The sequence below is a fragment of the Panthera pardus genome, unplaced genomic scaffold (genome assembly GCF_024362965.1).
Source record: "Panthera pardus isolate Hobbes unplaced genomic scaffold, ASM2436296v1 HiC_scaffold_17, whole genome shotgun sequence".
Classification (NCBI taxonomy): domain Eukaryota; kingdom Metazoa; phylum Chordata; class Mammalia; order Carnivora; family Felidae; genus Panthera; species Panthera pardus.
In genome coordinates, this window is record NW_026526732.1 from 3,026,218 (window position 1) to 3,052,471 (window position 26,254).

General features: G+C 56.2%; 1 protein-coding gene and 1 long non-coding RNA gene across 4 annotated transcripts; both read left to right on the forward strand.

Moving 5' to 3' along the window:
* Positions 1-27: 27 nt before the first annotated feature.
* Positions 28-1,526, forward strand: LOC109245412 (uncharacterized). Of its 2 annotated transcripts, none has more exons than XR_008422819.1 (3): positions 28-97; positions 668-1,092; positions 1,186-1,526. It is a non-coding gene; the product is annotated as an uncharacterized LOC109245412 (long non-coding RNA). The 2 variants fall into 2 exon arrangements; XR_002070868.2 differs by lacking the exon at positions 28-97 and adding an exon at positions 327-482.
* A 3,429-nt stretch (positions 1,527-4,955) lies between these two features.
* Positions 4,956-9,521, forward strand: PRR18 (proline rich 18). Of its 2 annotated transcripts, none has more exons than XM_053904293.1 (2): positions 4,956-5,126; positions 5,905-9,521. In XM_053904293.1, exons 1-2 carry the CDS (start codon positions 5,083-5,085, stop codon positions 6,575-6,577), a joined length of 717 nt encoding a protein of 238 aa, XP_053760268.1. In that variant the 5' UTR covers positions 4,956-5,082; the 3' UTR covers positions 6,578-9,521. The 2 variants fall into 2 exon arrangements, with proteins under 2 accessions (XP_053760268.1, XP_053760269.1); XM_053904294.1 differs by lacking the exon at positions 4,956-5,126 and adding an exon at positions 5,560-5,796.
* Positions 9,522-26,254: the final 16,733 nt, after the last annotated feature.

Genomic DNA, 26,254 nt, shown 5'->3' on the forward strand with positions numbered 1-26,254 from the left:
TTAACTTCCTCGCTCGCTGGACAGGACCCGCCCCGCGGATGACAGCCGGGCCCTGCAGGGGGAGGGGGGACACCTGCGGGGTGCCACAGCCCGCAGGGTGAGTGGGACGCGGCAGGGCCCTGGCTGGGGGGTGGGTGGGTGAAAGGTACGGGGGAGTCTCCTTATGACCCCAAAGAGTGCAGGTCAGGGTGTGTGGGCGGGGCCCCGTCCGTGGGAGGGTAACCCCGGTGCCCCCCGTCGCCCCTCCTGTTCTCAGGGCGCATGTCCCCCTGGCTCCGCCACCGCTGGCTGGTCCCCCCGCCCCCCCCCCCCCTTCCCCGCGGCAGGCATGTGTCGGGCCAGCGCCTCCGCCTCCCTGAGAGCAGATCGGCCTGGCAGGTGCAGTGGCTGTTGGCCCCGCATACGGGTCCCCAAACATTAAAATCGACGGGCGTAAGCAGCGAAGGGCCTTCTGGCTGAACCGAGGAGGGGCACGAGCCGGCGTGGGTCACCCTGGCAGGGATTGTCCGCAGCTCGGTCACCGCAGAGAGCTGGGGGGGGGGGGGGGGGGCTCCACGTCCGCATGGCCCTGAGTGCCCAGCCGGGTCCTCCCCTCTGGGACCCCCACCCCGCTGCCATCTGAAGATACTTTACTTGCTTGATAGAAGACAGTTTATTTGCTTGATAGGACGCGCAGGGGCAGAGCCGGCCCGAGACGCCGGCGTGCACACTGAGGGAAGGCCGCTCTTAACACACTTACTTCCCTGCGCGACCTTGCACGTCACCGCGCCCCACCTGACGGCTCCCGGAGCACGAGTCCGCGGGAGCTCGGGCCCGCGCTGCTGCAGCCCGGGGCTGTGCGTGCTGCTCACGTCACGACCGCAGTGACAGGGCTGGGGGGTTGGGTTGGGTCACCTGCCTGCGACGGTGACCACCGGGATCCTTCGGGGACCTTGGCAAAGGGCTGTCCCCAGAGGGCAAGGCAAAGCAAACGGTTCCGTGAGTCTCCAACTATTCCGTCACCTCTCGGTGTGTGAACCAGCCTGCGGGGTGTCCGCGGTCCTCTGAAATGCCACTGCGCATCTCTGCAAGGCCGAGCGTGGCAAGGAAAAGGTACGGTGTCAACTTCAGGCCTATCGTTTTGAGGGAAGCCGGTGTCTTTTCTCCCCACACCGTCCTGTTCTGATTCGCTTCGGGCTTTTCCAGGCTGTTGCAAGAAAGAGCCACGTGTGACGTCTCGCTTTCAAAGCAGCTCACCTCCTAGCCACCATTGTGGCTCACCGTCCCGAGCGGCGGGTTCCTGGTGCAACACGGCAGGCAGTGTGGCGATCCTCAAGGTGGGGTCCGGGACACCCTGCCGGGGCCCGCTTTGGCGCTAATCCCAAGACCCTGTGCTTCCACTCGTGCTACCGTGAACGCACGTCAGAGTCACGGGGCTGCGGACGTGTGATCACACGAGAACCCGGCAGCACGGAGCCCACCCCTCACCTCTGATTTGTTGGTTTTAGCAAATACCGTTATATTTCATTAAAAACATGTTAACGTGATGGGTGTATTGTTCGTTTTTCAGTTTATTTTTTTACTCATCTCTACACCCGATGTGGGGCTTGAACTCACAACCGCGAGATCGAGAGCCATGTGTTCTTCTGACTGAGCCAGCCGGGCGCCCCAACGTAATGGGTGTATTGTTAATGTCACGAGTTTGTTGTCATTTTTAGATGTGTTAATACACGTTTTTTAAGTCACTTGGAATTTCTACCGAGGTTAACATCCAGAGAGGCCGTAAAAACAGAAGCGGGTCCTAGGAGTGTCAGGGAGGCGTCGAGGCCCCACGGCAGCGAGGGGAGAGGGCTCTGGGGCCTCCCTGACCCGGCAGGTCTCCTTGTGGCCGGTCGTGAAGCTCCTGGGGAAATCTTGGTTGGTCGTCCGTAAAACACGGGTCCTTCCGGTTCTCCTAAAGCTCGTGAGGTTTGAGTGAAGCAAAATCCAGACAAAGTGGATCATTATCTTAGCGTTGGGGGAAAGGACTCTAAAGCCAACAGTGTCTGAACAGGTTCCTGAATGTTTTCTACCCCCAGACCCTCTCACGGTAACAGACCACTGTGACAAGGAATGGAGGTATTTCTGGTTATCGACCAAGTTGTCTGTGTCTCAGGGGTCCACGAGGATTGTAACAGCCAGTTACAATTAAACAATGCGGTTTAAAATTCAGACTCCGTGTTGGTTCTGGCTGTCGGGCGATTTACCGCTCCCTCGCGTGAAGTCATTTGAGTCAAAACACGGGAACAAAGCACAGCATGTGGGAAGAAGGTGTGATTTGGCAAAGCAGGGCATCGATCTCTTTGCCTTTGGACATTTTTCTGAACGTGCGCTGAAGTCGTCATACCGAGGTAAACCTGAGACACTGGTGAGCTCGTGAGAAAAAGGAACTTTCTTAAAATAGCGACTGGTTTCCGGGCGCCATGGTGTGATTGCCGGCGCTGCCTCAATCAGCAGCGTCCGTGGGGATGAGCTGGTGAGCGCAGTGTGTCTGTACTCAGGATGTGGGGGGATCCCTGTGGGACCCCAGCCTCCCACAGAGCAGGCTCAGCGCCCCGCAGGCTGCGCGGTTTTCCCTTCCCTTCAAACCTGCGCAGCACTTGGGCTGATTTTAGTGGGGTCTGGATATCGTCTTGCTTCTTTATTTTGGTGATTTAAATATTTTCCGCATACGTCTTTGTTCTGGAAACAGTTTCAAGGGTTGTCATAACAAAAAGTCTGCGTTCCTACACTTAACTCTGATACAACAGTGGGAGAAAAAATTACCATGAATTCTCCAATGGTGGACCACACCGTGTTCGCGTTTGTTCAGAATCCGAAAATCAAACAAATGTCACGGCATCGTCTGGTGACAGGTGACAGCGACGCTCGTGAGCGCAGCATCCCCCACAGACGGGTCGAATCGCTGTGCTGTGCACCTGACGCTGATGTGACAGTGGGCCAAGTGTAATGTTTCAAAAAGGAGCATCGACGTAATTGGAAAGTGAGACAGCACAGGCAAAAACTACGGACAGTTCTGAGTACGTATATGGGCTTTTGCGTAACTGACCTTGCAAATCGACCAGCTTATAGTTGAAGTAACTTTTGTGACCTCCAGATGAAACATACTCGTGGGTTTTAGAGTCTGGAGACCCCAGGAATACAGTGTGAAACTGATAACCCGATCCCAGGATTCTGGTCCTCCTGTTTTCCTGTTTCACACGTAGCTACAGCCCCACTGTTGGGTTCTGGGCCCAGCACGCAAAATCCCACGCAAATGACCAAGTTACAGCTGGCTGTTATTTCTTGACTCTAGTTGCTTTTCTGTCGCGTCCCCAATTCTGGAGGGAAGTTTGGCTGGCTGTCCTAGTGTGGTTTTCCTTCCTGGTAACTGTCACCAGCGGCTCGATTCAACCACACAGACTGTGACGGATTCTGTAACAGCCAGCGGGCCGCGACAGTGCAGGTGACGTGCGCTGCTCTCCCACGGTCCCCGCCAGGCCAGGCCACTCTTTCCAGCCTCCAGTTTCCCAGGGGCCGAAGGGTTCGAGTAGAAGAGGTGGCTGGCAGGGAGCAGGGATGCTGTCGCCTGGATGCTTGAGTGGAGTCTGAAGAGCAGAGTCCTGTGGGGGACACTCACTCCTCTGCCGCTCCGGGGCCAGTAGCCCACCGCCAGGTACCGGGAGTCGTCGCCCCCCGCAGGGGTGCTTACCGGGCCTTTGAGGAAAGACAGGAGAGGAGCGCCCTTCTGACCTGGGCAGGTGACGCGATGGCAGGCACCCGGCACTCACTTTCTCCTCGGAGGTCGGGCAGAGACTTCCAGCTTCCCAAGTCCCCATGCTTCTGGGCTGGGACAGGATGTGGGGGTTCTGGAGAATCCCAGGGACAGTCTGGCCCGACGTGTGCAGCGGTCTGGTGAATCTCACTGTCTCTTCTTGGAGGAAAATGCCCAATCTCTGCTACTGTGGATGTGGGCGTGGCTAATAGCCCCTCACTCTTGCCCAGGACTTTCCTTCCCTTCCTCAAGGTGCTGGCTCAGATGTGGTGTGTCTGGAATTCTGTTGCTGGGATTGTCTCCTCTCCTCCATCCCAGTCAGCCCCCAGTTCCTAGCAGAAGGGAAGTGGTGACAGAAGCCACACAGGCAGGCGATTATGGGATCACCAGCTCTGCCTGCTCACCTGCGACTGCCCTGCGGGACTTAGGAATTAGGACCCCGACACGGATGCCACTGCAGCCACTGAGCGTCTGGGACCCGTACTCCAGTCTCGGGAGGATCCAGTTTGCTGCTTTTCCTGTGTGTCACCTTCCCCTCCGAGTCCTCCTGTGCCCCCGTCCTCTCCCGTCTTCAGTGTGCCCGCCTGCCCTCCAACCCGGGCTCTCCCGGCAGGACGCTGTCCACCCGCTGCACCGCTAACCTACCCGGTCCCGCATCCACCTAGAAATACAGAAACTTGGAATAAAACAGGCGCGTTCGGTACCTGCGGCAGAGATTTATGACCCAACCTGCCTCAAACATCCCGGCCCCTGAGCAGCGGGCAGCGGGAGGCTAACCTTGAGGCCCCGGCGGGACGGGGAGAACGTTTGAGAGGACGAAGCCTGTCTTGAAGCCGCGTTTGCACATTTTGTGGAGAACACGTATGTAGATGTGGTTTTCGGTTGCAGGTGGAGATTATGGGACCTCAGCCCCCTTCTCCACCCCCAGCTGTGGGGAGAACGGCTCTGGCCACCGGCCGAGTTCCGCTCTTGCCTGGTGCCCTGACACGGGGGCAGGAGGGACAGGGACGCGGCCACTGTCCTCACAGCCAGGAGGTGCTGCTGGGGTGGGGGTGGGGGGGCACTGGCACAGCGCACTTGGAGTTCACCCACACTTGAATGCTTTCGGCTGACCTGGGCCATAGCCGGACAACCTGGTCACATCCCCGGTTAGGCCTGAAAGCACTTTCTATGGAAGAGTGTTTCCTGGGGATCTCAACGGGGGATAATTGTCCTTGAGCGGTGCCTTGACTTGTGATGCGTCGCCGTGTGACGTCATCACTCATCTGAACGTCGGAGGGACGTCTCCAGGTCTCCTCCTCGAATATGGGATGACAGTCACAATGTGTCACTCGCTTGAACCACCGTTACAGCAGTAAGTACATTGCTCTGCGCCCAGGAATCCCTCCGTGTGCACCGTTTCCTCTGTCATCGTCATGGCATCACTGACACGGGCCTATTTTGCCTGTTGATAAAGCTACTGCTCGAATTTCAGGGGACCGCCTTTCAGCAGTGGCGTCAGCATTGTAAAAGGGGAATAAGAGGATCCCCCGAAATGCCTTTTCCCCAGCGCCATCGAGGGCGCCGGCCTTCCCCTCTGACACCAGGGCGCGGGCCAGGCAGGGCCGGCCTGGCCCGGCCGGTGTCCCCCCGCGGCCCAACTCCCACCCTCTTAAAGGCGCCAAGCGGTTGTCCAGGACTTTCCCTCCAAGCGGCAGGGACTCCGCCCAGGACTCGGGACCCAGCCGGCCCTCCCGCCTCCGCCCGCCCCGGGTTGATTGAGTCCTGTCGGTGGTGGGGGCCGGTGGTGGGGGCCGAAGGGGGAGGCCGGTCCCGCCCGGTCCCGCCCCGCGCCGTCCCGGCTCCGGCTCCGTGGCCGGTCGCACGCAACAGTCGGGTCGTGACACCAGCCAGACGCTCGGCTCCTCCTGCTGGCGCGTCCCCGCCCGGGCCCGGGCTCGGGCGGCCGGTGACTGTCCCCGAGCGAGGGGAGGGCCCCGGGAGCCGGGACGTGAGCGAGCCGGCGATGCCGCGGCCGGACGCAGGTGGGTGCGGCGGGGGGCACGCGGCGCCGAGCCCGGCCACCCGCGGGGACGCCCCGGGCCCCCCGCCCCCGCGCCCCCCGCGACTGAGAGCCGCCCGTCTCCTTCCAGGGCGCCGATGACCCGCCGGCTCGGTGGCGCCATGCCCTTCCCGCCCACGCCGACCCCGGGGGCCCCCGCCGCGCGCCCCCCGCCCCGCAGGCCCGGCGCCCCGCGCAGGGCAGCGCCCGCCCGCGCCCCGCCCGCGCCCGCGCCCGCGCCGCCCGCCGCCGCGGACAGGAGGAGGCCCCCCGAGGGCGCGCTGTCCGGCTCCTGGCCCCCCGCCACCCTGAAGCGGTCGCCGGCCCGGCGCGGCCCCGGCCCCGGCCCCCCGCGCGCCCCCGCCCGGCCCGCCCGCTCCGGCCACAGCCCCGCGGGGGACGCGGCCCCGGGGACAGGACCCGCCGCCGCCGCCGCCGCCGCCGCGCGCTTCTCGCCCGGCCTGCCCCCCGAGGCCGTCCTGCTGCTCCAGGGGCGCCACCTGCAGAGGCGGCTGCCCGCGCGGCCCTGCCGCCCGCCGCCCTCGCCCTCTCCCGCGGGTCCCGGCCGCCGCCCGGCGCCGCGCGTGTCGCTGCTCAACGAGCGGCACCGGTACGACGACGTGGAGTACGAGGAGGAGGCCCGGGCGGTGGACGAGGGCCTGGTCCGCAGGTGCACCGAGTGGCTGCGCGGCGTGGAGTCGGCGGCCGCCGCGCGCGACCTCGCGGGGCCCCTGGACACGCTGCCGCACCTGAGCACGCTGTGAGCCGAGGGGGGGTGGGGGGCGGGGGCTCCCCGCGGACCCGAAGGGTGGACCCCCCCCCCCGCACCTGCGCCCGCCTCCTGGATGCCTGTGAGCCTGGGGGTCCCCCACCCCCGGACCTGTGCCCACCCCCTGGATGCCCGTGAGCCTGGGGGTCCCCCACCCCCGCACCTGCGCCCACCCCCTGAATGCCCGTGAGCCTGGGGAGGGGCCCGCACCTTCGCCTGCCTCCTGGATGCCCCTGAGCAGGGGAAGGGACCTCCCCACCTCCTGGAAGCGTGGCCGCACCCTGTGAGCCTGCCCTCCCCCCACCCCCAACGCCCACCGCCACCCTCCGGCACCTGTGAACCCGCGGCACCCGGTGGGCAGGACCGGATGCCCCTGGCTGACCTCGCGAGTAGCCTTTCCTCGGGGGCACCCTGGTGGCACATGCACAGCCTCCTCTGCCTTGCCTGGGCCCTGTGAGCCCGGGGTGGAGGGGGGGGCTAGCCTAGGACACGGCCTCCCTGACCCCCCCAGGCCCACGTCCTGGCCAGGCTCTGCCCCGTACCCCCAGCTGGGGCAGCCACCCTTTCCCTCTCCCGCCCTGGTCGGCCCCACCCCCCAGGTGTTGCCTTCCAGAGCCTTCTGGCCTCCTCTTGGCCCCCCAGATGCCTTTAGGGCTCAGGGTGAAAATGCCTCCCGTTCCTCACCCCTAAGGTTCCCGTGGGTCCCAGAGACCCTCTTCCTGGGCCGGTGGTTTGTCTGGGTCACTCCCTGTGGGTGACAGCCTGGGGGAGGGCACCCGTGAGGGTGGCTGGCTGTTTGCAGAGCTGGCCTTGGTGCCGCATTTATGATTCTGTTTCTCCGAAACAGAGAACGAGTCTGGGGTTTGGGAAGCTGGGAAACTCAAGTTAACCTAATTTTCAAGCTCGAAGGGGAGACGGGTGGGAACACCAGCAGCCACGCCACCCGCTGAGCGAGGCCGAGGATGGAAACTGCTCGTCCACACTGCAGGCCTCCGCCAGGGCCCTGTTGTGCCGCCACGCGCCCTCTGCCAGCCGGGCCTGCCTGCCCACGCTTGCCCCCACGCACAGTCACACGCATGCTCACACACCCACGCCCACAGAGCTCTCTCACGAACACTTAGCTCCTGGGGGGCTGGGGGCCTCAGCCGGTCTGGCGTCCGACTTCCGCTCAGCTCACGATCTCCCCTCTTGTGGGTTCGAGCCCCGCGTCGGGCTCTGTGCCGACAGCTCCGAGCCTGGAACCTGCATCGGATTCTGTGTCTCCCTCTCTTTGCCCCTCCCCCTCGCTCATATATAAATAAACGTAAAACATTTTTTAAAACCACGTTCCTGCTCACGTACCCACGTGCACACAGAGTCACGGCCACACACGCACACGCACAGACCCCATCACGCACACGAGTGTGTCCCTGGAGCACAGCAACGGGGATGGACTTGGAAGGCCGGGACAAGATGTGAGCAGGGGTGAAGGTCAGCTTCTGCTGAAGGTCGCTGTTTTTCCTGGAAACGCTACCTGCAATGTGACTTCTGTGCTGCGAAAGGCCGACCGCGGGGGGAGGGGAGAAGGCAGAAACCCGTGTGCGGACAGACGGACGCAGATCAACATGTTCCGGGCCAGACGGGCAATTCATTTGAGGGAGGAAGTGGGGGGTCCCTGGGGGCAGATGTTATGTTTCCAGCGGCTTTCATCACCGGGTAAAAATCGGTGACATAGTGGCTTTGTACAATTGTGTATACTCATTTTTTCAAAAGAGAAAATCTCTGCCTATTATTTGAATAAAGGGTTAAAACTCCTCGGCCTTTTGGGAGCCGCCCATACCCTTTCTTGCTAACTCCAGGCTGATTTCTACACACTCCCTCCATGCATCTGATTATACTTAACTCGAAGGTTGAGAAAGAGGGGGGAAAAAGTCGTAATCAGAGAAGGCTGGTCATAGAAGAGTAATGTATTACCTCACCTTTTGACTTGTGTGAAAGTAAGTAGTTGAATGTTTATCTCGTTGGGCTTTAATGTGGGAAGTCTTAATTATATTTTACACTGAAGCCTTACATTTTTAAAAGCCAGTTTTATATTGTGCTTGTGATCTCTGCCCCACTCTCTCTGTCTCGCTCTCTCTCTCACTAGACACAAACCTAGTCAAACAGGAAGCGTTTAATCCGGCAGGAGCGAGGTCAGCCAGCAGAGGAGTTTGCAAAGCCAAAGCCCCTCCCCACCGACTGGCTTGTCTTTTCCGACTCCTGCCTGGATGCAGAGAGCTCAGTTGTGTTTCATGGAAAATGAACGCGTCAGCACCAGAGAGGCCCAGGTGGCAATCGGGCTGAGGCGACACGGAGACGTGGCCGTGGACTCTCAGTCCGGGACGGAGCGCTGGTTCCGGACGTTGACCAGCCCCGGGAGTGAGCGTGAGTGGTGGTCCCGTGGACAGGGTGCTAACTGCTCTCGCGTGTCCTCTGAGCAGATACCAGGACTCGAGAGACCCAGGTTTCTGTTGAGTTCAGTAACGTTTTAAAGACTTTCGTAAAGTAGGTGACTTTTCGAAGCACCTTTCCGTGGCTGCCCACGTGGGTGCGTGTCCCTCGTCCCGTCACGGTCACAGTGCATGGGTCTGTGTGTCCCTGTTCTTTGTCTCTCCCTCTCCTCGCCCTCTTCCTTCTCTGGGTCCCCTCCCCCCACTCCCCGCCCCTGTTCTCTTGACCGGCCCCAGTCCGGTACTGTGCTCCTTTTTCCCAATGGCATTTGTCAAACAGAGTTCTGTGTGCCTTGTTCTTCACTGTAAAAGCAGACGAGTGGAACATTTATGTTGCTCTGGCTGATGACCCTCGAAGAGACTTCTACCTATGACACTGGATGTCTTGTCGTGTTGTTACGGACATTTTGAGAAAGTTTTCGGAGTCACTGTGCTGCAATTTCTTAATGTTTAAATAAAAGAGAAATTCAATGCCTTGTGTTTTCTTTTTGGGGAGGATTTTAAAAACTGGTCTGGGGGCACCTGGGGGGCTCAGTCGGTTGAGCGTCCGACTTCAGCTCAGGTCATGATCTCACGGTCCGTGAGTTCGAGCCCCGCGTCGGGCTCTGTGCTGACGGCTCTGAGCCTGGAGCCTGCTTCGGATTCCTTGTCTCCCTCTCTGCCCCTCCCCCGCTCGCACTGTGTTTCTCTCTCAAAAACATAGACATTAAAAAAAATTTTTTTTAAATATTAAAAGCTGGTCGGGAAGAGATTACCAAGGTACTTAGAATTCATGTGAGGTGGTCCTCCCATGTTGCTGCCCCCATCCTGCCCGGAGGGCCTGGGATTCGGGGGGTTGGTAGACGTTCATTGGCTTTAAATACTACTGGCAATGACCAGGTTTTTTCGGAGCCCTACGTGGGGCTCAAACTCACAAATCGTGAGATCGTGACCTTAGCCGAAATCAAGAGTCGGACGTTTAGCCGACTGAACCACCCAGGTGCCCCGTGATCAAACGTTATTGGAAGAAAGCTATTTGGCAATGATACTTAACCTTGTGTTGGGTCACAAACCCCACGCACGTTATATTTCAGATACACTCCCAAGATGTACCCCGTGACCACAAAAATTGGCGTGTATTTTAGGAAGCTCACAGACCCCAGACTAAGAACTCCTGTACGCTCACTGGAACACTTTTCTTTTGCTGAAAGTGATTTCAAACTGGTAGGTGACGCCGATCAGAAGTTGAAGGGTCAGTCTGAATAATGGCAAGAGCTATTCGATCACCAAAAAGGATGATGTCACCTAGTAAATGTGGTTTGTCTTTAGAATATTGGGGTACCCAGAGAAAAAAGTAATAAAAGGGGTCCGTGGAAGTAAGACGGGAACACGCTGTCTCTGGAGGCGCCGTGGTATTATTGTCAAATTCTCCCAACACCGCACGGTCCTACAGCAGGGACAAGGGAACCCCTCTGCGGAGGCTGAGCCTTCACTACGTGTTGTGGGGACAGATCGTTGGACACCACTGTCTAAGCCAAGTGCATGTAACATGCTGGAGACTGAGCGAATATGACTTAATCCCATGTATTTAAAGCATACCCGAGCATTTCAAGAGAGGTGTTTACGTCGATCTCCTTTGTTTCTGGAAAAAGGAGACGCCAAAAGCCAGAACCTTTGGTTTCGTGGCTTCCCTAGAAAGTGCACAGTTCCGTCGAGGGTGGATGATCTATGGGCTCTGGTCACAGAAAACTTACTCTGAAGCTAGCTATACGTTCGTACCTGTGTTTCTAAGCATGGAAATACCTGCCAGAGCAAGTCCTGAACTACGTCTATGCACAAAGAACAGTAAGAACCCGTGTGCGCTGAGTAAGGCACGCAAGTGTCTTGGTAACCTGTGGGGTGCTCGGAGGGGCCCGGTTCAGACCCGCATTGCTGGTCTCGTGGCCTGCGAGGGTGGCCCCAAGTCCAGCCTAGAGACCGAGTGCCTCCCCAGTGTGGTGCAGGAGAGCCCTCCCCATGGGTAAAGGTCGAACAGAGAATTTCCATCCTGATCCTGTCCTGTGTCAGCCGTGTCTCGTTAAACTTCTTTGTCATAAGATGCCATCGCAGACCCTGGTAAGGATTATGACGTGTGTGTAAAGCCTTTGGGACAATCCCTGCGCGTTGCCAGCTCAGGGTAATTATCACTGCCACAAACGAAAAACCTCACCACTCGTTATAACACATTAGTCTCTGGCACGTGTATGTGCAAAATCAAAGCCTATGTTGGTTACCACATTCTGAGGGTTTTCTCTCTAACCATTTAATGCACACCAGGGGTGGGGGCTACACTTTTAGTTCCCTGAGGAGTTTAAAAATGTCGACTGTGTCTTACCTTCTTATTCCAGAATTATTTATGATTTATGTCCTGAATACAAAACGCACCGCCTTGCTTCCCGGTAGTAAAGACAAAATTAAAAATAACGAGTTACGTAATTTCGATATCCAATAGCAAGAACACGAACTCGTTCCAGGAGATTGACGTTTTCCTTGGAGCAAAGGAATCTTCGTGTGAGGCATATATTTGTATTATATGCAATGCAGTGGACAGCGTCTTTCAGGGCAGCAAGTACTGGCCTAAAACTCCAGGAAATTTTATATCAATACCTGAACTTTTTGGTCTCAAGACTCCTTTATACTCTTAAGCATTTTTCAGGGAGGCCGCATAAGTTTTGTTCATGTGGATTATACCGCCCAACACTTTCTGCATTAGAAATAAAAACCAAGACCCTCAGAGGGCCTCAAAATCTTAGGGCTGCGCTTTGAGAACCATTGTTTTTTTACCGTATAGGTCAGTTCCTAGGGCCTGCCGTCCTTGCTGAGCGGGCTGCATCTGAGATACTGGGGAAACATTTCAAGATACAGATGATCCGGACCCCAAACCTAGGGACCCCAATTCAGCAGATGTGAGACAGGGTCCAGCAGGAGCTGGTGCGCACCCGGGTCTGGGAACCACTGCTCTACAGCAGGAAACACAGGGAGGTACTCGAGGAACATACCAATCGTGTTCTGTCATAAGAGACCCCGTGTCAATTTCAGAAAAAGTCATTTTCTAGGGGTCATACCCCCTTCCCAGCTGCATGTTCCTCGTGGCGGAGAGAGCTTAACACGGTGACCAAAATAATGAAAGTCCTCACCGGTCAGTGTCGCCACTTGGCTCAGAATGCCCACGGGAACCATGACGCCGGGAACGCTGGACGTCCCGCCCGAGGGGGCCTTGCCTCAGCCCTCCTCTCCCAGAGTCCCTGCCGTCCCCCGGCCGACTGATGTCCCAGATGGTCCCTCATCCACCTCTGTCATCATAAGTGCTTTCCAGAAACACGTACTCCATAGCCCTACACGCCATGATGTTCCCAGAGGGGCAGGGGGCGAGCCGTGAGGACCGCAGGCGCCCGCTCTTACGTACTGAAAACCATCTCCAAATGGTGCACGTTTGTCCGGTATTTCCTGATTTTATGAACCAACTCTAATAAACGTTCATAGAACGTTTTACTTTGAGCAGGATAGTATTCCAGGAGACCCAGAAAAATTCATTCATCCATTCAGCAAATACCTACCCCGTTTCCACTGGATGGGGGGTACCCGAGATGCAAGACTAATTAGGAACTCGTCCCTGTCCAAGTGCGTGAATCCACCTGTTAAAAGCCGTAATTTAGGAGACCATCTGCCAGGAGCAATGACTGTGGTTTGATGGCACTGAATTTGGGGGGGGGGACATCATTCAGTGTATAGCATGGTCTATGACTTGGGGTGCTTTTTAAGGTCATTTGTTCTTTTTAAATTTTTTTTTAATGTTTTATTTTTGAGACAGAGAGAGACAGAGCATGAGCAGGGGAGGGGCAGAGAGAGAAGGAGACACAGAATCCGAAGCAGGCTCCAGGTTCTGAGCTGTCAGCACAGGGCCCGATGTGGGGCCTGAACTCACCGATGGTGAGATCATGACCAGAGCCGAAGTCGGACGCTCAACTGACTTGAGCCACCCAGGTGCCCCAAGGTCATTTGGTTTTTTCTAAGCTTTTATTTTATTTTATTTTATTTTATTTTATTTTATTTTATTTTATTTTACTTTATTTTATTTGAGAGACGTAGAGAGTGAGCAGGGGAGGGGCAGAGAGAGAGGGAGAGAGAGAATCCACAGACAGAACAGAGCCTGACGCGGGGCTCGAACTCACGGACTGCGAGATCATGACCTGAGCCGAAGTCGGACGCTCAACCCACTGAGCCACCCAGGCGCCCCCCTTCTTGGTATTTCTATACACAAGGATTTGGAGGTGAAGAGATTTGCCCAACTGGTCAGAAGGGCTCGAGCTGGGCTGTAACCTAACATTTTAAAGATTTTCTTTGCCCTCCACCTCTCTCTCTCTCTCTCTCTCTCTCTCCTTGTTTTTGTGCCTGTTTCTGGGTTAACTCCTGTCCTGAGGTTCCTGATGAGGTCTTTGATGGTGGGTGCCTGGTGGTGGGAGGTGATGTGCAGGGGGAGGCGTGGTTTGGTTTGGGCTCATCCCCTGCACCGCTGGGGGCGCCCTGCCGGGCTCTGTCCCCCTCCCCCCCGGGGTGCGCCCTCACTCGCGCACTCTTTTCCACTGTCTTCATCCCACTTTCCTTCCTCTCCCACCTCTCCCCTCCTTCCTTCTTCTGACCACTTCCTGGCTACCCTCCTTGTTCCTAAAGGTCCTCTTCCAGGGCATCTGCTGCTGCGAGGCTGTTACCGCCCATTGTTTCTGGTTGATTCCCAGTTATTTGCCTGTCTCTGTGTGGGTGGAGGCCACCACGCGAGGAGAAGAGGCGACGAGAGAGGGCTGCGGGCCTCTTGCGGAGTCTGCGGGGAGCCCGCCGGGCTCAGCCGCCCGGAACCCTTCCTTTTCCTGTCTGTGTTTGCACCTCTGCGCGCACAGGCACGCTTGAACAGGCACACGTGCACGCACGCGTGGATTCACGTGCCCGTGGACAGGCACCCAGACACGCGTGCACACACACACACGTGCACACACGCACGCTGCTGGAGAAGCAGTTGTGCGAGCGGTTGCTCCTGACGTGATGCGACTCAATCCGAAGAGGAAGACACACTTGAAATCACATCCAGTAGTGTCTCTGAAAACGCCGAACGCTTGCGAGTGGTCTCCTTGAGAAATTCTGCACGATTTCGCTGGTACTGAATGCTGAATGTTTCCAAGGGAACCTCGTCCGTTCCCCACACCCTCTCTCCAGTTCTGTGGGCGAAGCACCGTGTCTCATTTTTTAGTCTTTATGTCCTGGGTGACGAATGTCAAGAGTTTGTAGAATGAATGCGCGGACGCTGATGCTCGTATCACGGACTCATTCGTCTGTGACATACTATGCGATTCAAGAAGGTTCTCATTACGCCTACAAGCAACAGTCAATGGAGCAGGAATGAGGACCCGTTGACAGCTCAACTCTGAGTAGGTGAGACATCCTCAGATGACAGATCGAGAGAGGAGATAGATCGATAGAGGGATATGTGGTAGAGAGATAATGCCGACTGTCTGTGTCTCCCCAGAATGCACACGTTGAAACCTGCCCCCGGGTGTGATGGTATTAGGACCCAAGGGAAGTGATTAGGTCATGGGGTGGGGTCCTCACAAATGGCGTGTGTGCCCTTAGAGACCCCAGGGAGCTCCCTTGCTCCTTCCCCCATGAGGACGCAAGCAGGAAGCGAGTTGTCACCGGATGCCGACTCTGCCGGCATCTGGATCTGGGTCTTGGAGCCTCCAGAGCCGAGAGTAATCGATAATCAGTGTCTGCTGTGTGTCATCCCCCCGCCCCTGCCCCAGCCCGTGGTATTCAGTTAGAGCGGCTGGAACTAGAACAGAAATACCAGTGGGTATGCAGGTAGACACAGTTGATAGACAGACCGACAGACAGACAGGGCTGAGAACCTGCCCCATCCCCGCCCGGCGTATGCAACATCCCCTCCGTCGGGCCTCAGGCACCACACGGGCTGCGTCTCCCAGTCGAGGGTGGCCGTGCTGCAGACAGCTGAAGAGGGGACGGAGGGGGGGACGGTTTCCTCTCAGCTTCTGGTGGCACCCCAGCAGTAACAGCAGTGGCGTGCGGGGGGTCCTGGGCTCCCGCTCAGGCGGCAGCTGGGGGACCCAGCCACCGTGGCCTGCTGTAGCCCCGACCGTCCTGCAGTGGCCGCGGTGGACAGCTCGGGATGACAGTGTGCTCCCCTTCGCTCCTCCAGACCTTCCCACGCTTGGAAACCGATGTGCTGTGTCAGGTTCCCCCGCCTCATCCCTACAGCGGTCTCCACTTGGCGGTGACGCACAGGGGTGTCCCAGAGCCTGCGCGACTCCCACAGGGAGCTTCCTCCCCGTGTCCGCCTGGCTCCTCCGACCCGCAGGGGGGCTGAGATGCTGTGCTGGCCGCACGGGCACACCGGTCCTCACAGCCAGCTTCCCTCTAGTTCCAGAGGCAGAAGGGGTCTTAGGGTAAGGAGCTCTCGCCGAGAGCTCACGACGATCCCGCTGTGGAGCTGGGCATCACAAATAGGTCCACCTGAGTTCTGGTTCCCCACCTGCCTGCAAACGGGCCAGCTGAGCACCGTGGGGGCCACCATGAGCAAACAGCAAGGACTTGTGCGCAGCGTGACTTCTGGGAACCTCCTTCGAGGTGGGTTTTAGGAAGGTCGGAGTTTCTGCGGAACATTGGTTTAAAACTCCTCACGGACACAGATCACGACAGAGGTCAAGGAGCCAGGACACAAACAACAGAGAAAATTAGCAGAGCCCCAAGCTGGTTCCTTTAAAAGACTCGTTGCATTGAGCAGCCTGTAGCGAGACTCGCCAAGGAAAAAGGAAATTTTTAAAAAATCCCAAATGGCTGAGACCGGGAATAACAGAAGGTCTGTCAGTACAGATCCTGCAGGTTTTGAAATGGCCGTCGGACAAGACCGTGGACTGAACGACCGAGGGCACAGCCTCCAGCCTCCCGGCGACAGACAGTGTTGTTCAGAGCAGGTGCTGAGCAACGTTGTCTCTGCGTTGTTTCAGCAGACATCCTCTCCGACGTCCGTGTCTAGTTTGCCAGACAACAAAAACGGCCGGTATTCACACCCGAGACGTGGATGTTTTTGACTCTGCGATGTAGTTCGTCAGATTGGGTGCGAAGAGGATTCTGCCTCTGTTTCCTTAAGCAAAATAGCAGATGCAACTTCGTATCACAGGCAGTCACCGGGACGTGGGAAAAATACTCTCCTTTTGCAAAGAGAGCCTGATGTGCGTGGTCACACGAGTCAGTGAGAAGAGTCTCTCCTGCATCTATGGGAATTCTCTACCTCCCCGTCCACAGCGTCTCCCAGTGTCCCTGGTGTCCCCAGTGTCCCCCAGTGTCCCATGGTGTCCCACAGTGTCCCATGGCATCTAGGGTGTCCTGCAGGTCCCATGGTGTCCCCCAGTGTCCCTGGTGTCCCCAGTGTCCCCCAGTGTCCCATGGTGTCCCCAGTGTCCCATGGTGTCCCAGGTGTCCCACAGTGTCCCATGGTGTCTAGGGTGTCCCACAGTGTCCCAGGATGTCTAGGGTGTCCCACATGTCCCATGGTGTCCCTGGTGTCCCACATATCCCCGGTATCCTATAGTGTCCCATGGTGTGCCATAGCATCCCATGGTGTACAGAGTGCCCCACATGTCCCATGGTGTCCCCAGTATCCCACAGTGTCCCACGGTGTCCCTCAGTGTCCCACAGTATCCCCAGTGTCTCACAGTGTCCCACGGTGACCAGGGTGTCCCACAGTGTCCCCGGTGTCCCATGGTGTCCCTCAGTGTCCCACGGTATCCCCGGTGTCTCACAGTGTCCCACGGTGACCAGGGTGTCCCCCAGTGTCCCACAGTGTCCCGTGGTGTCCCACGGTGTCCCATGGTGTCCCCAGTGTCCCACAGTGTCCCATGGTGTCCAGGGTATCCCTCAGTGTCCCACAGTGTCCCAGTGTCCCCAGTGTCCCTGGTGTCCCACAGTGTCCCATGGTGTCCAGGGTGCCCCCCAATGTCCCACGATGTCCCATGGTGTCCCTCAGTGTCCCACGGTGTCCCCGGTGTCCCTCAGTGTCCCACGGTGGCCAGGGTGTCCCGCAGTGTCACCGGTCCCGGAGCAGAAGCCCTGCTGCCTTGTGGGGCCACGCCACAGACTTCCCACACCAGCGTCACTCTCGAGGCAACAGCAGCTTCGAACAAAGTTTCCTCCACGACCAGGACTGGCCCAGGGGGTGCAGACACGACAATGGCTGGCTCGCGGACGGTGCCTGGGGTCCCCTCCTCCTTTGGGGAAGCGCACTGCCCCAGCCGCGGCACCGGATGACCGCGATGATTTCAGCCGCAGGCTCCGCTGTTCACCCCCACCTGTCTCCGGCCACCCACACTTTTCCCAGGGACGCCTGTGTGTGCTGAGAGCCTAGTGCGTCTAGAAGAAATTACACCCAGTCTCCCACCAATAACGTAATGTTTGCCAGAATTTTAGGAAAATGTGGCCAAGATGTCAGCAACACAGCACAAAATGAAGGGACCCCATGCCTAAGAATGGGGAAAAGCGTGTGGACGTCCAGGCGAAATAGAACCGACCACATCGGTATCATTTCCCGTGTGTATTTTTTAGCTACACGTCCCTTTGCTCTGGAATTGCCAGCACGCTCCCGGAGGGGAATCACTGAGGAGCTGGGGCACAAGGGGAGAGAGCCTTGAGTTCCACGAAGATCTGCTGCCTAAGAAAGGGCCCTGTGCTTTCGGAACCCCAGAGCGGCTGTGTCCAGCTGGGGACCAGGGAAGGGGGCCTGTTTCCTGTGGCTCCCGCGTCACCGAATGCACTGTGGGCACACTTGCTGTCAGTGGCCTGAAGAGTCTTTTTATTATTTTATTTATTTATTTTTTAATGTGTATTTACCTTTGAGACAGAGGGAGACAGAACGTGAGTGGGGCAGGGGCAGAGAGAGAGGGAGACACAGAATCCGAAGCAGGCTCCGGGCTCTGAGCTGTCAGCACAGAGCCCCACACGGGGCTTGAACTCGTGAACTGCGAGATCATGACCTGAGCCGAAGTCGGCCACCCAACCGACTGAGCCACCTAGGTGCCCCCCTTTTTTAATTATTGATTGATTGATTTATGTTTATTTACCTTTGAGAGAGAGACAGAGACAGAGCATGAGGGGGGAAGGGGATTGGCCTGAAGATTCTAGCTTTGCCCTGAAACACAGGTATTTATAAGGCTCTGCAGGCAAGACCACCGGGCGGGGGGGAGCGGCATTTGCTCCAGAGTAAGTTGTTGGGTTTCTTTTTTTTTTTCCCCCAAGGGGAGAGGAGAGGGCATGAAGCATTTGGAGAGGTTGGGGGGCAGGGCATAGGATAGCAGATGGGGGAGACGGGAATGGAAGGAACAGGGTTGGCTGGGGCACTGGCCGTCGCACTGTCACCGTTCCGTCTGCTGCCCTGGGGGAGGAGAAGGGGAAGCCTGGAGAGCAGGGCGGGCGGGAAAGGGTGGGCATCGGCGTGGGCCCCCTCGGTTCACCCTTCCCGGCCCCACCCTCCTGCGCTCGAACCCCCACCCTGTCCTTAAGCCCGACCAACCCTCCGGGGCTGAAAATACCTCTGATACTTCTCTGTGGGAAATGCCTTCAGAGCCCGTTCCTAGGGAATCAAACCCAAATCAATATCATTACATCATTGTTCAAGCGTATATCTGAAAACGTATTTGCCGTATTTTTGGACCCTGTTTCCAGGAGACGTGTGAACAGTAGCTCCTGCACAGTGTCCTGACCCTGCTGCGATGGATGTCCCCACGTGCTCAGGGCTCCACGGAACGTCCAGTCGCGCTGTCTGGCCGTGTCTCAGAGCCCTGCCTGCTGTGAGGTACGCCAGCTTCTTTAGCTCTGATAGAACCATTAACATCTCCACGTGGAATTGCAGACAACGAAAGTCGTGCCTTCAGCTGGGGCTGGAGAGCCTCCTCTTGCTTCCAGAACGTGACTGACTGGCTCTGGTGCGGCACGTCAATAGTGTTGGCTCGCTCAGCAAATCGAGAGGTCAAGAATTCCCAGCGCTCGGACCGGCGAAGAGCCTCGCAGACGTGGACCAGGAATGGTGCCCTGGTGCCGCCGGGAGACACGTCCGGACGTGTTTCGGGGAGCTTGAGCGGGCTACCTTCCGAGGATCTGCTCTTTGAGATCATTGAACCACGAGCAAGATGTTTTTAGCGGGTTGTGTTGACATGGCACAAGTTTGTTCACAGGAGCGCCGGAAGCGCCCGGAAGCCGTCTCACATAATTTCTAGCAACCCCAGATACTTGACAGGTGGAAACATGAAGTTCTGCCACATGGAACTGAACGTGGGGCATCACGCAGTAAAATAATTTTCAGTTAAAGTGTTCTTTATCAGCCTTTTTTTTTTCATTATAAATTCCACATGTGACCCGAAAGACCAGATATACAAAGAAAAAGTGAGGAGTCCCTGTCCCCGGTGCCCCAAGGCCCTCCTCGCGGGGGAGCCAAGAGGAATCTGGAGTGGTTTCCTCCGACCTTCTCCAGTCATCACTGGGTTTACTCTTGTCCTCGCTGGCTGTGATGCTATACTATGCATTTTGCATCTGAGAGAAAAGAAGACAAATGAAATTATTTTTTTGAGTTTATTTAAGAAAATATTCATCTGATATTAGAAAAAAGCCTCAGCCGCTTGCCCAGCAAAAGGCGTTGACTTTACCAGGGTGAACAGAGGGGCCCCAGGCCCCACCCACCAGCGGTCACCAAGGATGTGGACAAACACACCTGTGGTTGTCAAGCTCCGTGACCCGGGCGGACCTGCCCACGGGTTTCCTGAGAACAAACTGTCTGAGCACCGTTTCCCGGAGCTGTTTCCCGTGGCACCCGGGATCAGGGTGTTACGGGCATGTACCCGATGTGTGGCCCCATCTCTCAGCCAGGATGACCCTGCTCCCCTCACCCATCTGCACCCATCAGCAGGAGCCAGCACCACCCAGGCTGGAGGCGCCTTCACATCACCTCTTGATGTCTCCTCTCATCCCTGGATGGAGGGAAATGCAAAGCAACACCTTCCTCATAGCCACAAATTCTGGATTCTCCAGGGACATCTGGTTCACTAAGATTCTTGCCCCATGTCGATTTTAATGTCGTGTCGGAAGAAATAAATAGATGGCCCTCCCACAGACTGGGCGGTGTGGGCCCGGGGTGGGCACCTTCCCTCTGCGGGCTCTAAGTATTTAAAGTCCCTCTATGGGTTCTTCTGTGGGAACCTCTTCTGGCTCCTTTAAGAGTGAGTAAGCGTCACTTCAGTGCACGATAAACCCAAAGTGAGAAAGGGATCGCCTTTGTTCGGAATTCTCTCTGTTTCCTGGTCACATAATAATTTCTTAAAATAATAAAAACCTTGCCAAAACATGAGCCAGGGGCGGGCGGGGGGTGGGGGGGGCAAGGTATACGCCTATGCTCTCCAGCTTAAAGCCATCGTCAAAACCAACACACGAGGGACTGTTAAATAAAGAAGAAACCCTCTCAGGTGGCTTCCTCAGCTCCCTCCGAATTCTCAGGAAGTCCGTTCTATCAACTGATAGATTGATCAACTCAATATTGATTGAGCCAAATCAATATCAACTGATTTGGCTACAGGTCATTACTCCCTTTCTTTTTATTCTCAAACAACTTACTATCTTACGGAAGCTTACGATCAAGTAAAATATTATGATCAAGTAAATATTGATCAAGTAAAAATATTATAAATCATAATAAATAGAAGTATTACATCTCCAGTAGCATTTTAGCAACTCCGTGGCTATATAATAGTAGAATTTAGGTTATTATTTAAAATTATTTCACATTTAAATTAAAGTGTAAAAGGTGAAAGATCACAGGGGAGCAAAGGAGAAGAGAAGGCTCTCCATCATCACTGAAATCTTGGTCGAAAAGATTGATTTTCTCTTGTCTCCCCTTTTCTGGGTGTCTGTAAGCGGGCAAAGAAGATTTAAACTTACGTACCTCACGCATTATGCACCTGGAATTAAATATGTTAGGATTCGAACACGGAAGTGGTTCATCTTTAAATCGATATTTAATTCTGGGGCGCCTGGGTGCCTCAATCAGTTAAGTGTCTGACTTTTGATTTGGGCTCGGGTCATGGCCTCAGGGTCATGGGATCGAGCCCCACATGGAGCTCTGTGCGGAGCGTGGAGCCTCCTTAAGATCCTCTCTCTCTTTTTTTTTCTCTCTCTCTCTCTCTGTGTCAAATAAAAAAAAAAAATTGATCCTTAATTCTAAGGATGGAGCAGTTTGGATCAGCTCCTCCTGATTTTCCACGAGTGGAAGGACTGAAAGAATTGTTACTGACTCTCCCCACTAAGATTTGAAGCCCGTTTGACCTTCACTCCCGTAAACTCATTTATTCGTACCGTTACTCGTATTTAGCTCATACTGCAGAACGTGGGTGTTCTCTGGTGATCTTAAAGGGGGGGTGACAATCCAGGAGCTCGTGTTGGGCATCTGTCCTGCACAGGTGTGTGGCTCCTCACCTGAGGGCTGTCCCCAGCCCTCCCTTCAGGTCCTTGTCGTCTCTGGCTACAAACCCCAGACTCACAAACCCCAGACTTACAGCCCAAACCCCAGACTGACAGCCACCAGCAGCTCTCCCTGCCGGTGCGCGCGCGTAAGCTAATAAAAGCAGAAATCACTGTCACTGGCAAGGTCAGGGGTCACCTCCCTGCTGGAGCCACCCTGGAGGCTTTAGCAGTCCAGCCCGTGATGGAACGTTCGCCCTGTTTACTCTGCGATGACCTTTTACATTCATCTTTACCGCAAGTATCAGGGGGCCTAATAAGATGGTCATCTGGTGATTTCCCAACAAAGCAGCAGGAAAGCTGGTGACTGGAAAATCCGTCCACGGGGCGTGCCAGGAGCAACCAGAAACGCGCAAACAAGTCGATGTCCTTTGGCTGACAAGACTCGAAGCGAGGGGCCGGGGAGGCTGGGAAGGACGCGGGAGATTTTTAACATGGCTTCTTTGGTATTGGGTCCTGCCCGTAATTAACACGAGTTCTAGGAAGGGACTGTTCAGAGTGTTATTTGGGCAGGAACCACACCCGAGCACATCCAGGGGGCTCAGTCCACGTACTAAGTTAAAGAAAATGACTTCCTAACCTTGGTCTTCATCCCCCCCACAAAGAGTTTAAGTAGAGACACAGGACAAAGCAGAATCGATGTTTAGGATTCTCTGGTTTCTAGAAATAGAAGCCAAGTCTGCTCTAACTTGAGCAGAGAGGACAGTCCTGAGAAGGCCGTGGGGTGTAAGAAGGCTGGGAGGGGAGGCCGGGCAAGCGGGCCGTGGAAAGGGCGGGCGGGCTGCGGGGACAGAAGGGGGGTCCGTCAGGGGCTGGGGGAGACGGGGGCTGCGGTTTGACCTCACACGCTGCTGGGGGAGGGGCCCGGGCATGTTTGACCAGAGAAGGGCGGCCTGACTGCCGGCTGCCACTACAGCTGGGCCGCGGAGCGCCCCTCTCTGCTGGGCACCGACGCGCATGGTTGTGGCACATGTAGCCCCGGTCATCCACTTACCGCGTGCCCAACACGGGCCGGCCCCGGTCTGAGACTTGGCCTCCCCGCAGGGCTTGGATCCTGGGGTGGGAGACGGTGACAAACGAGGAAGATGGCCCGATGTGTTAGAAGGCGGTTCGTGCAGTGGAAGAAAGAAAGCAGATCGAAGGGTCCATCGAGGGGGGCGGGGAGCAGCAGGCCGTGGCAGCGGATCGGGCAGCCGGGTCGGCACCCCCGGGACGCTGAGTCCCAACAGAGACTGAGAAGTCGGGGCCGCTCAGGTCTGGGGGACCTGCGGTCAGGCAGGGGGGGCCAGCCAAGCGGGGAGATCAAGCCACAAGGAAGCTCGGGTGCCACTGAGCCGCGAGCCCAGAGGAGACGCGCGGGGATGGGGCGGGTCACACAGGGCCTTGCAGGGACCCCCGTGAGCACGGTACGGGGCAGGTAGGTTTCAGAAGTTGCCCACACATGTCTATTACGTGGCAGAGCTGGTCGCGAAACCTGAGGAATTCTATGCCTTCCACCCTCCCGAGGAAGGACCGCGGGGTCCCTACCTCTGCCCGTGGGCCCCGTCCCCGCAACTGAGACTCGGCCCCCCATAAGTGCTGCACCTGTGTTCTGAGCGGAGTGAGGACTGTTCTCTGAATCTCGCGTGCCCACGTTTGGCTTCTCGGTAACGGAATGTGACATTTCCATCTGCTTTGTCTCATTGTTCACCAACGAAAACACCAAATCGAGGGCAAAAACAGCCTGTGTCTTAGGAGATGAGGTATCCGAATGCGGCACCACACCAGTGAAAGGAACAGGGTGAACCTGCGGCGTTTTCCAGGATATGTGGCCCTTGGGAGGGCACCATTGGCATCACGTGATTGTTTCTCCTGAATATCAAAGTGGAACGATGAGTTCTTTTTTAAGAACGAGATTTTCCGGGGCGCCTGGGCGGCTCAGTCGGTTGAGCGTCCGACTTCAGCTCAGGTCACGATCTCGCGGTCCGTGAGTTCGAGCCCCGCGTCGGGCTCTGGGCTGATGGCTCGGAGCCTGGAGCCTGCTTCCGATTCTGTGTCTCCCTCTCTCTCTGCCCCTGCCCCGCTCATGCTCTGTCTCTCTCTGTCTCAAAAATAAATAAACGTAAAAAAAAAATGTTTTAAAAAAGAACGAGATTTTCCTACTTATAAAAAACCTAGGAGATATGGAGAAATATAGATTAGGAAATAAATATCATTCATGGTCCTACTATTGGGGGATGAGCCCTTCTCCCATCTTCGTGTATTTCCTATAGACAAGGAGAGCTATTAAAAATTCACACGAGGGATGGGGTGCCTGGCTGGCTCAGTCGGTTAAGCATCCGACTTCAGCTGGGGTCGTGATCTCACGGTCCGGGAGTTCGAGCCCCACGTCGGGCTCTGTGCTGACAGCTGGGAGCCCGGAGCCTGCTTCGGATGCTGTGTTTCCTTCTCTCTCTGCCCTCCCCCGACTCACGCTCTGTCTCTCTCTGTCAAAAATGAATAAACACATGGGGCGCCTGGGTGGCTCAGTCGGTTAAGCGTCCGACTTCAGCTGGGGTCGTGATCTCACGGTCCGGGAGTTCGAGCCCCACGTCGGGCTCTGTGCTGACAGCTGGGAGCCTGGAGCCTGCTTCGGATTCTGTGTCTCCCTCTCTCTCTCTGCCCCTCCCCTGCTCTCGCTCTGTCTCTGTCTCCTTCAAAAATAAACAAACATTAACAAAACTAAAGAACAATTAACACGAGGGGCCTTAAGGAAAACTCTTGTTGGGTCGAGCACTGGGTGTCTGATGTAGGGGACCATATGCTAACTACCTTGGAGGTCAGTTAAGAAAAATCAATAATAAAACAATTATTAAAAAAAATTGACACGAGGATTTTTCTCACATTATTAAATACGTTCCTACCACATGATTCGACTGGCTCTGTAGCTTTGCACTAGTTTCGTACTTCTGAAAACAAATTCCCTGAGCAAACACTTGGCTTGTCCCCCTTCTGGGGCATCATAATACCACCGCGGTGAGCCGCTGTGCCTGCTGAATTTCTGTATTTGTGAGTCATGAAAAAGTCACGCGTCTCTAGGTGCGTGTCTGGGTTTTCTTGGGACGCACCTCTGGAAAAGGGAGCCGTGAGGGGCGCCTGGGTGGCGCAGTCGGTTAAGCGTCCGACTTCAGCCAGGTCACGATCTCGCGGTCCGTGAGTTCGAGCCCCGCGTCGGGCTCTGGGCTGATGGCTCGGAGCCTGGAGCCTGTTTCCGATTCTGTGTCTCCCTCTCTCTCTGCCCCTCCCCCGTTCATGCTCTGTCTCTCTCTGTCCCAAAAATAAATAAAAAACGTTGAAAAAAAAATTAAAAAAAAAAAAAAAAGGGAGCCGTGAGCATGAACATATTGATTTGTTTATGACGACTTTTCCCCTGGAAAGTCTGCACCAATGTTCGCGCCAAAGCGTGTCTGAGAATGGCCCTTCCATTCACCTGCAAACACGTGACAGGATCAAAGCTAGGATCATCTTTGACGCGTTGTTCTTCAAAGTATTCTGTTCTGTTTTTGAAATGCGACAATACCCACTGAGGTCCATAAAGTGTTTAGTGTCTACCGGACTTTTCTTTTCATTGGTGGACTTTTCCCCTTGACCGGACTTGAGCCTCTTTTCAACGAGGCCTCGTCTTCGGGCCTCGTCCTTGGGCCCTGTCCTCGGCCGGCCCAGCCCCATTGTGGCAACAGCCCTGCTCCGTTTGGAGAGTTTCCCCTCCCTCGATGCCTGATCACCCCGGTGACGTCTCCGCAGTGATTCCCCACGCACTGAGCCCCACTCCGCCCCTCTGCCGTGACCCCAGCCGTCTTTGTTCTGTTTGGCGCTGACCTTGCTCTCTCTTGCTGTTGTGACAGTTTGGGCAACTGGTGCAGAGCCCTAGATAAAGTCTTCCTTACCGTTTTTTAACAAGTGGCAGAATAATTATTTCTCTGACACGGTACATAGATGAACCCATGCAATTAGCCTGACATCTTTGTGACACAGAGGTTACTTCAAGGCTGAGGCCCAGAGAGGCTGATCCGCCTGCCCACTGTCACCCAGCAGCAGGTGCGGGAGCTGAGGTTTGAACCTCAGCAGGCCTGCTCCCGACTGCTGCCTCGTGTATGTGCCATGGGCTTCAAGGACGGAGGGAAGGGGGCTTGGAGTTGTGAAATCGGTGAAGAGATACCCTACCAAGCGGCTTTACTCTTCTTCCACTGGGTTAGCGCTCTGCCCTGGCTGGTCCCTTTGAGCTGGCTGGACCAGGGTTGTGGCAGAATAACTCAGGACCCCTGCCTCTCGTCAGCACAGCTGCTGACCTCCTTTAGCAGCCCTGCGGCTGGTCTCAAGGGTTAACTTGCATCAAGGGAACGCACTCCTTGCTTGCTGATTTAGGGCCTGGGATCTGTAACACAACTCATTGACTTTCTTTGAGATTTGCCTTGGGGAGTGAAGGACCAGAACATCCCCAGGCCCCAGAGGCCAGCGGGTCTGTCTGAAGCCCCCTGGGCTTTGTGATCAGCCCAGTGATCTGTTAGCAAAAAATGTTTTTCTTTTTTAAGGACGTGCGCGTGACTTTGCTGACATCCCTTTGCGCATCCGTAGACTTTGAGCTCCTTGGTGGAAAGAACAGA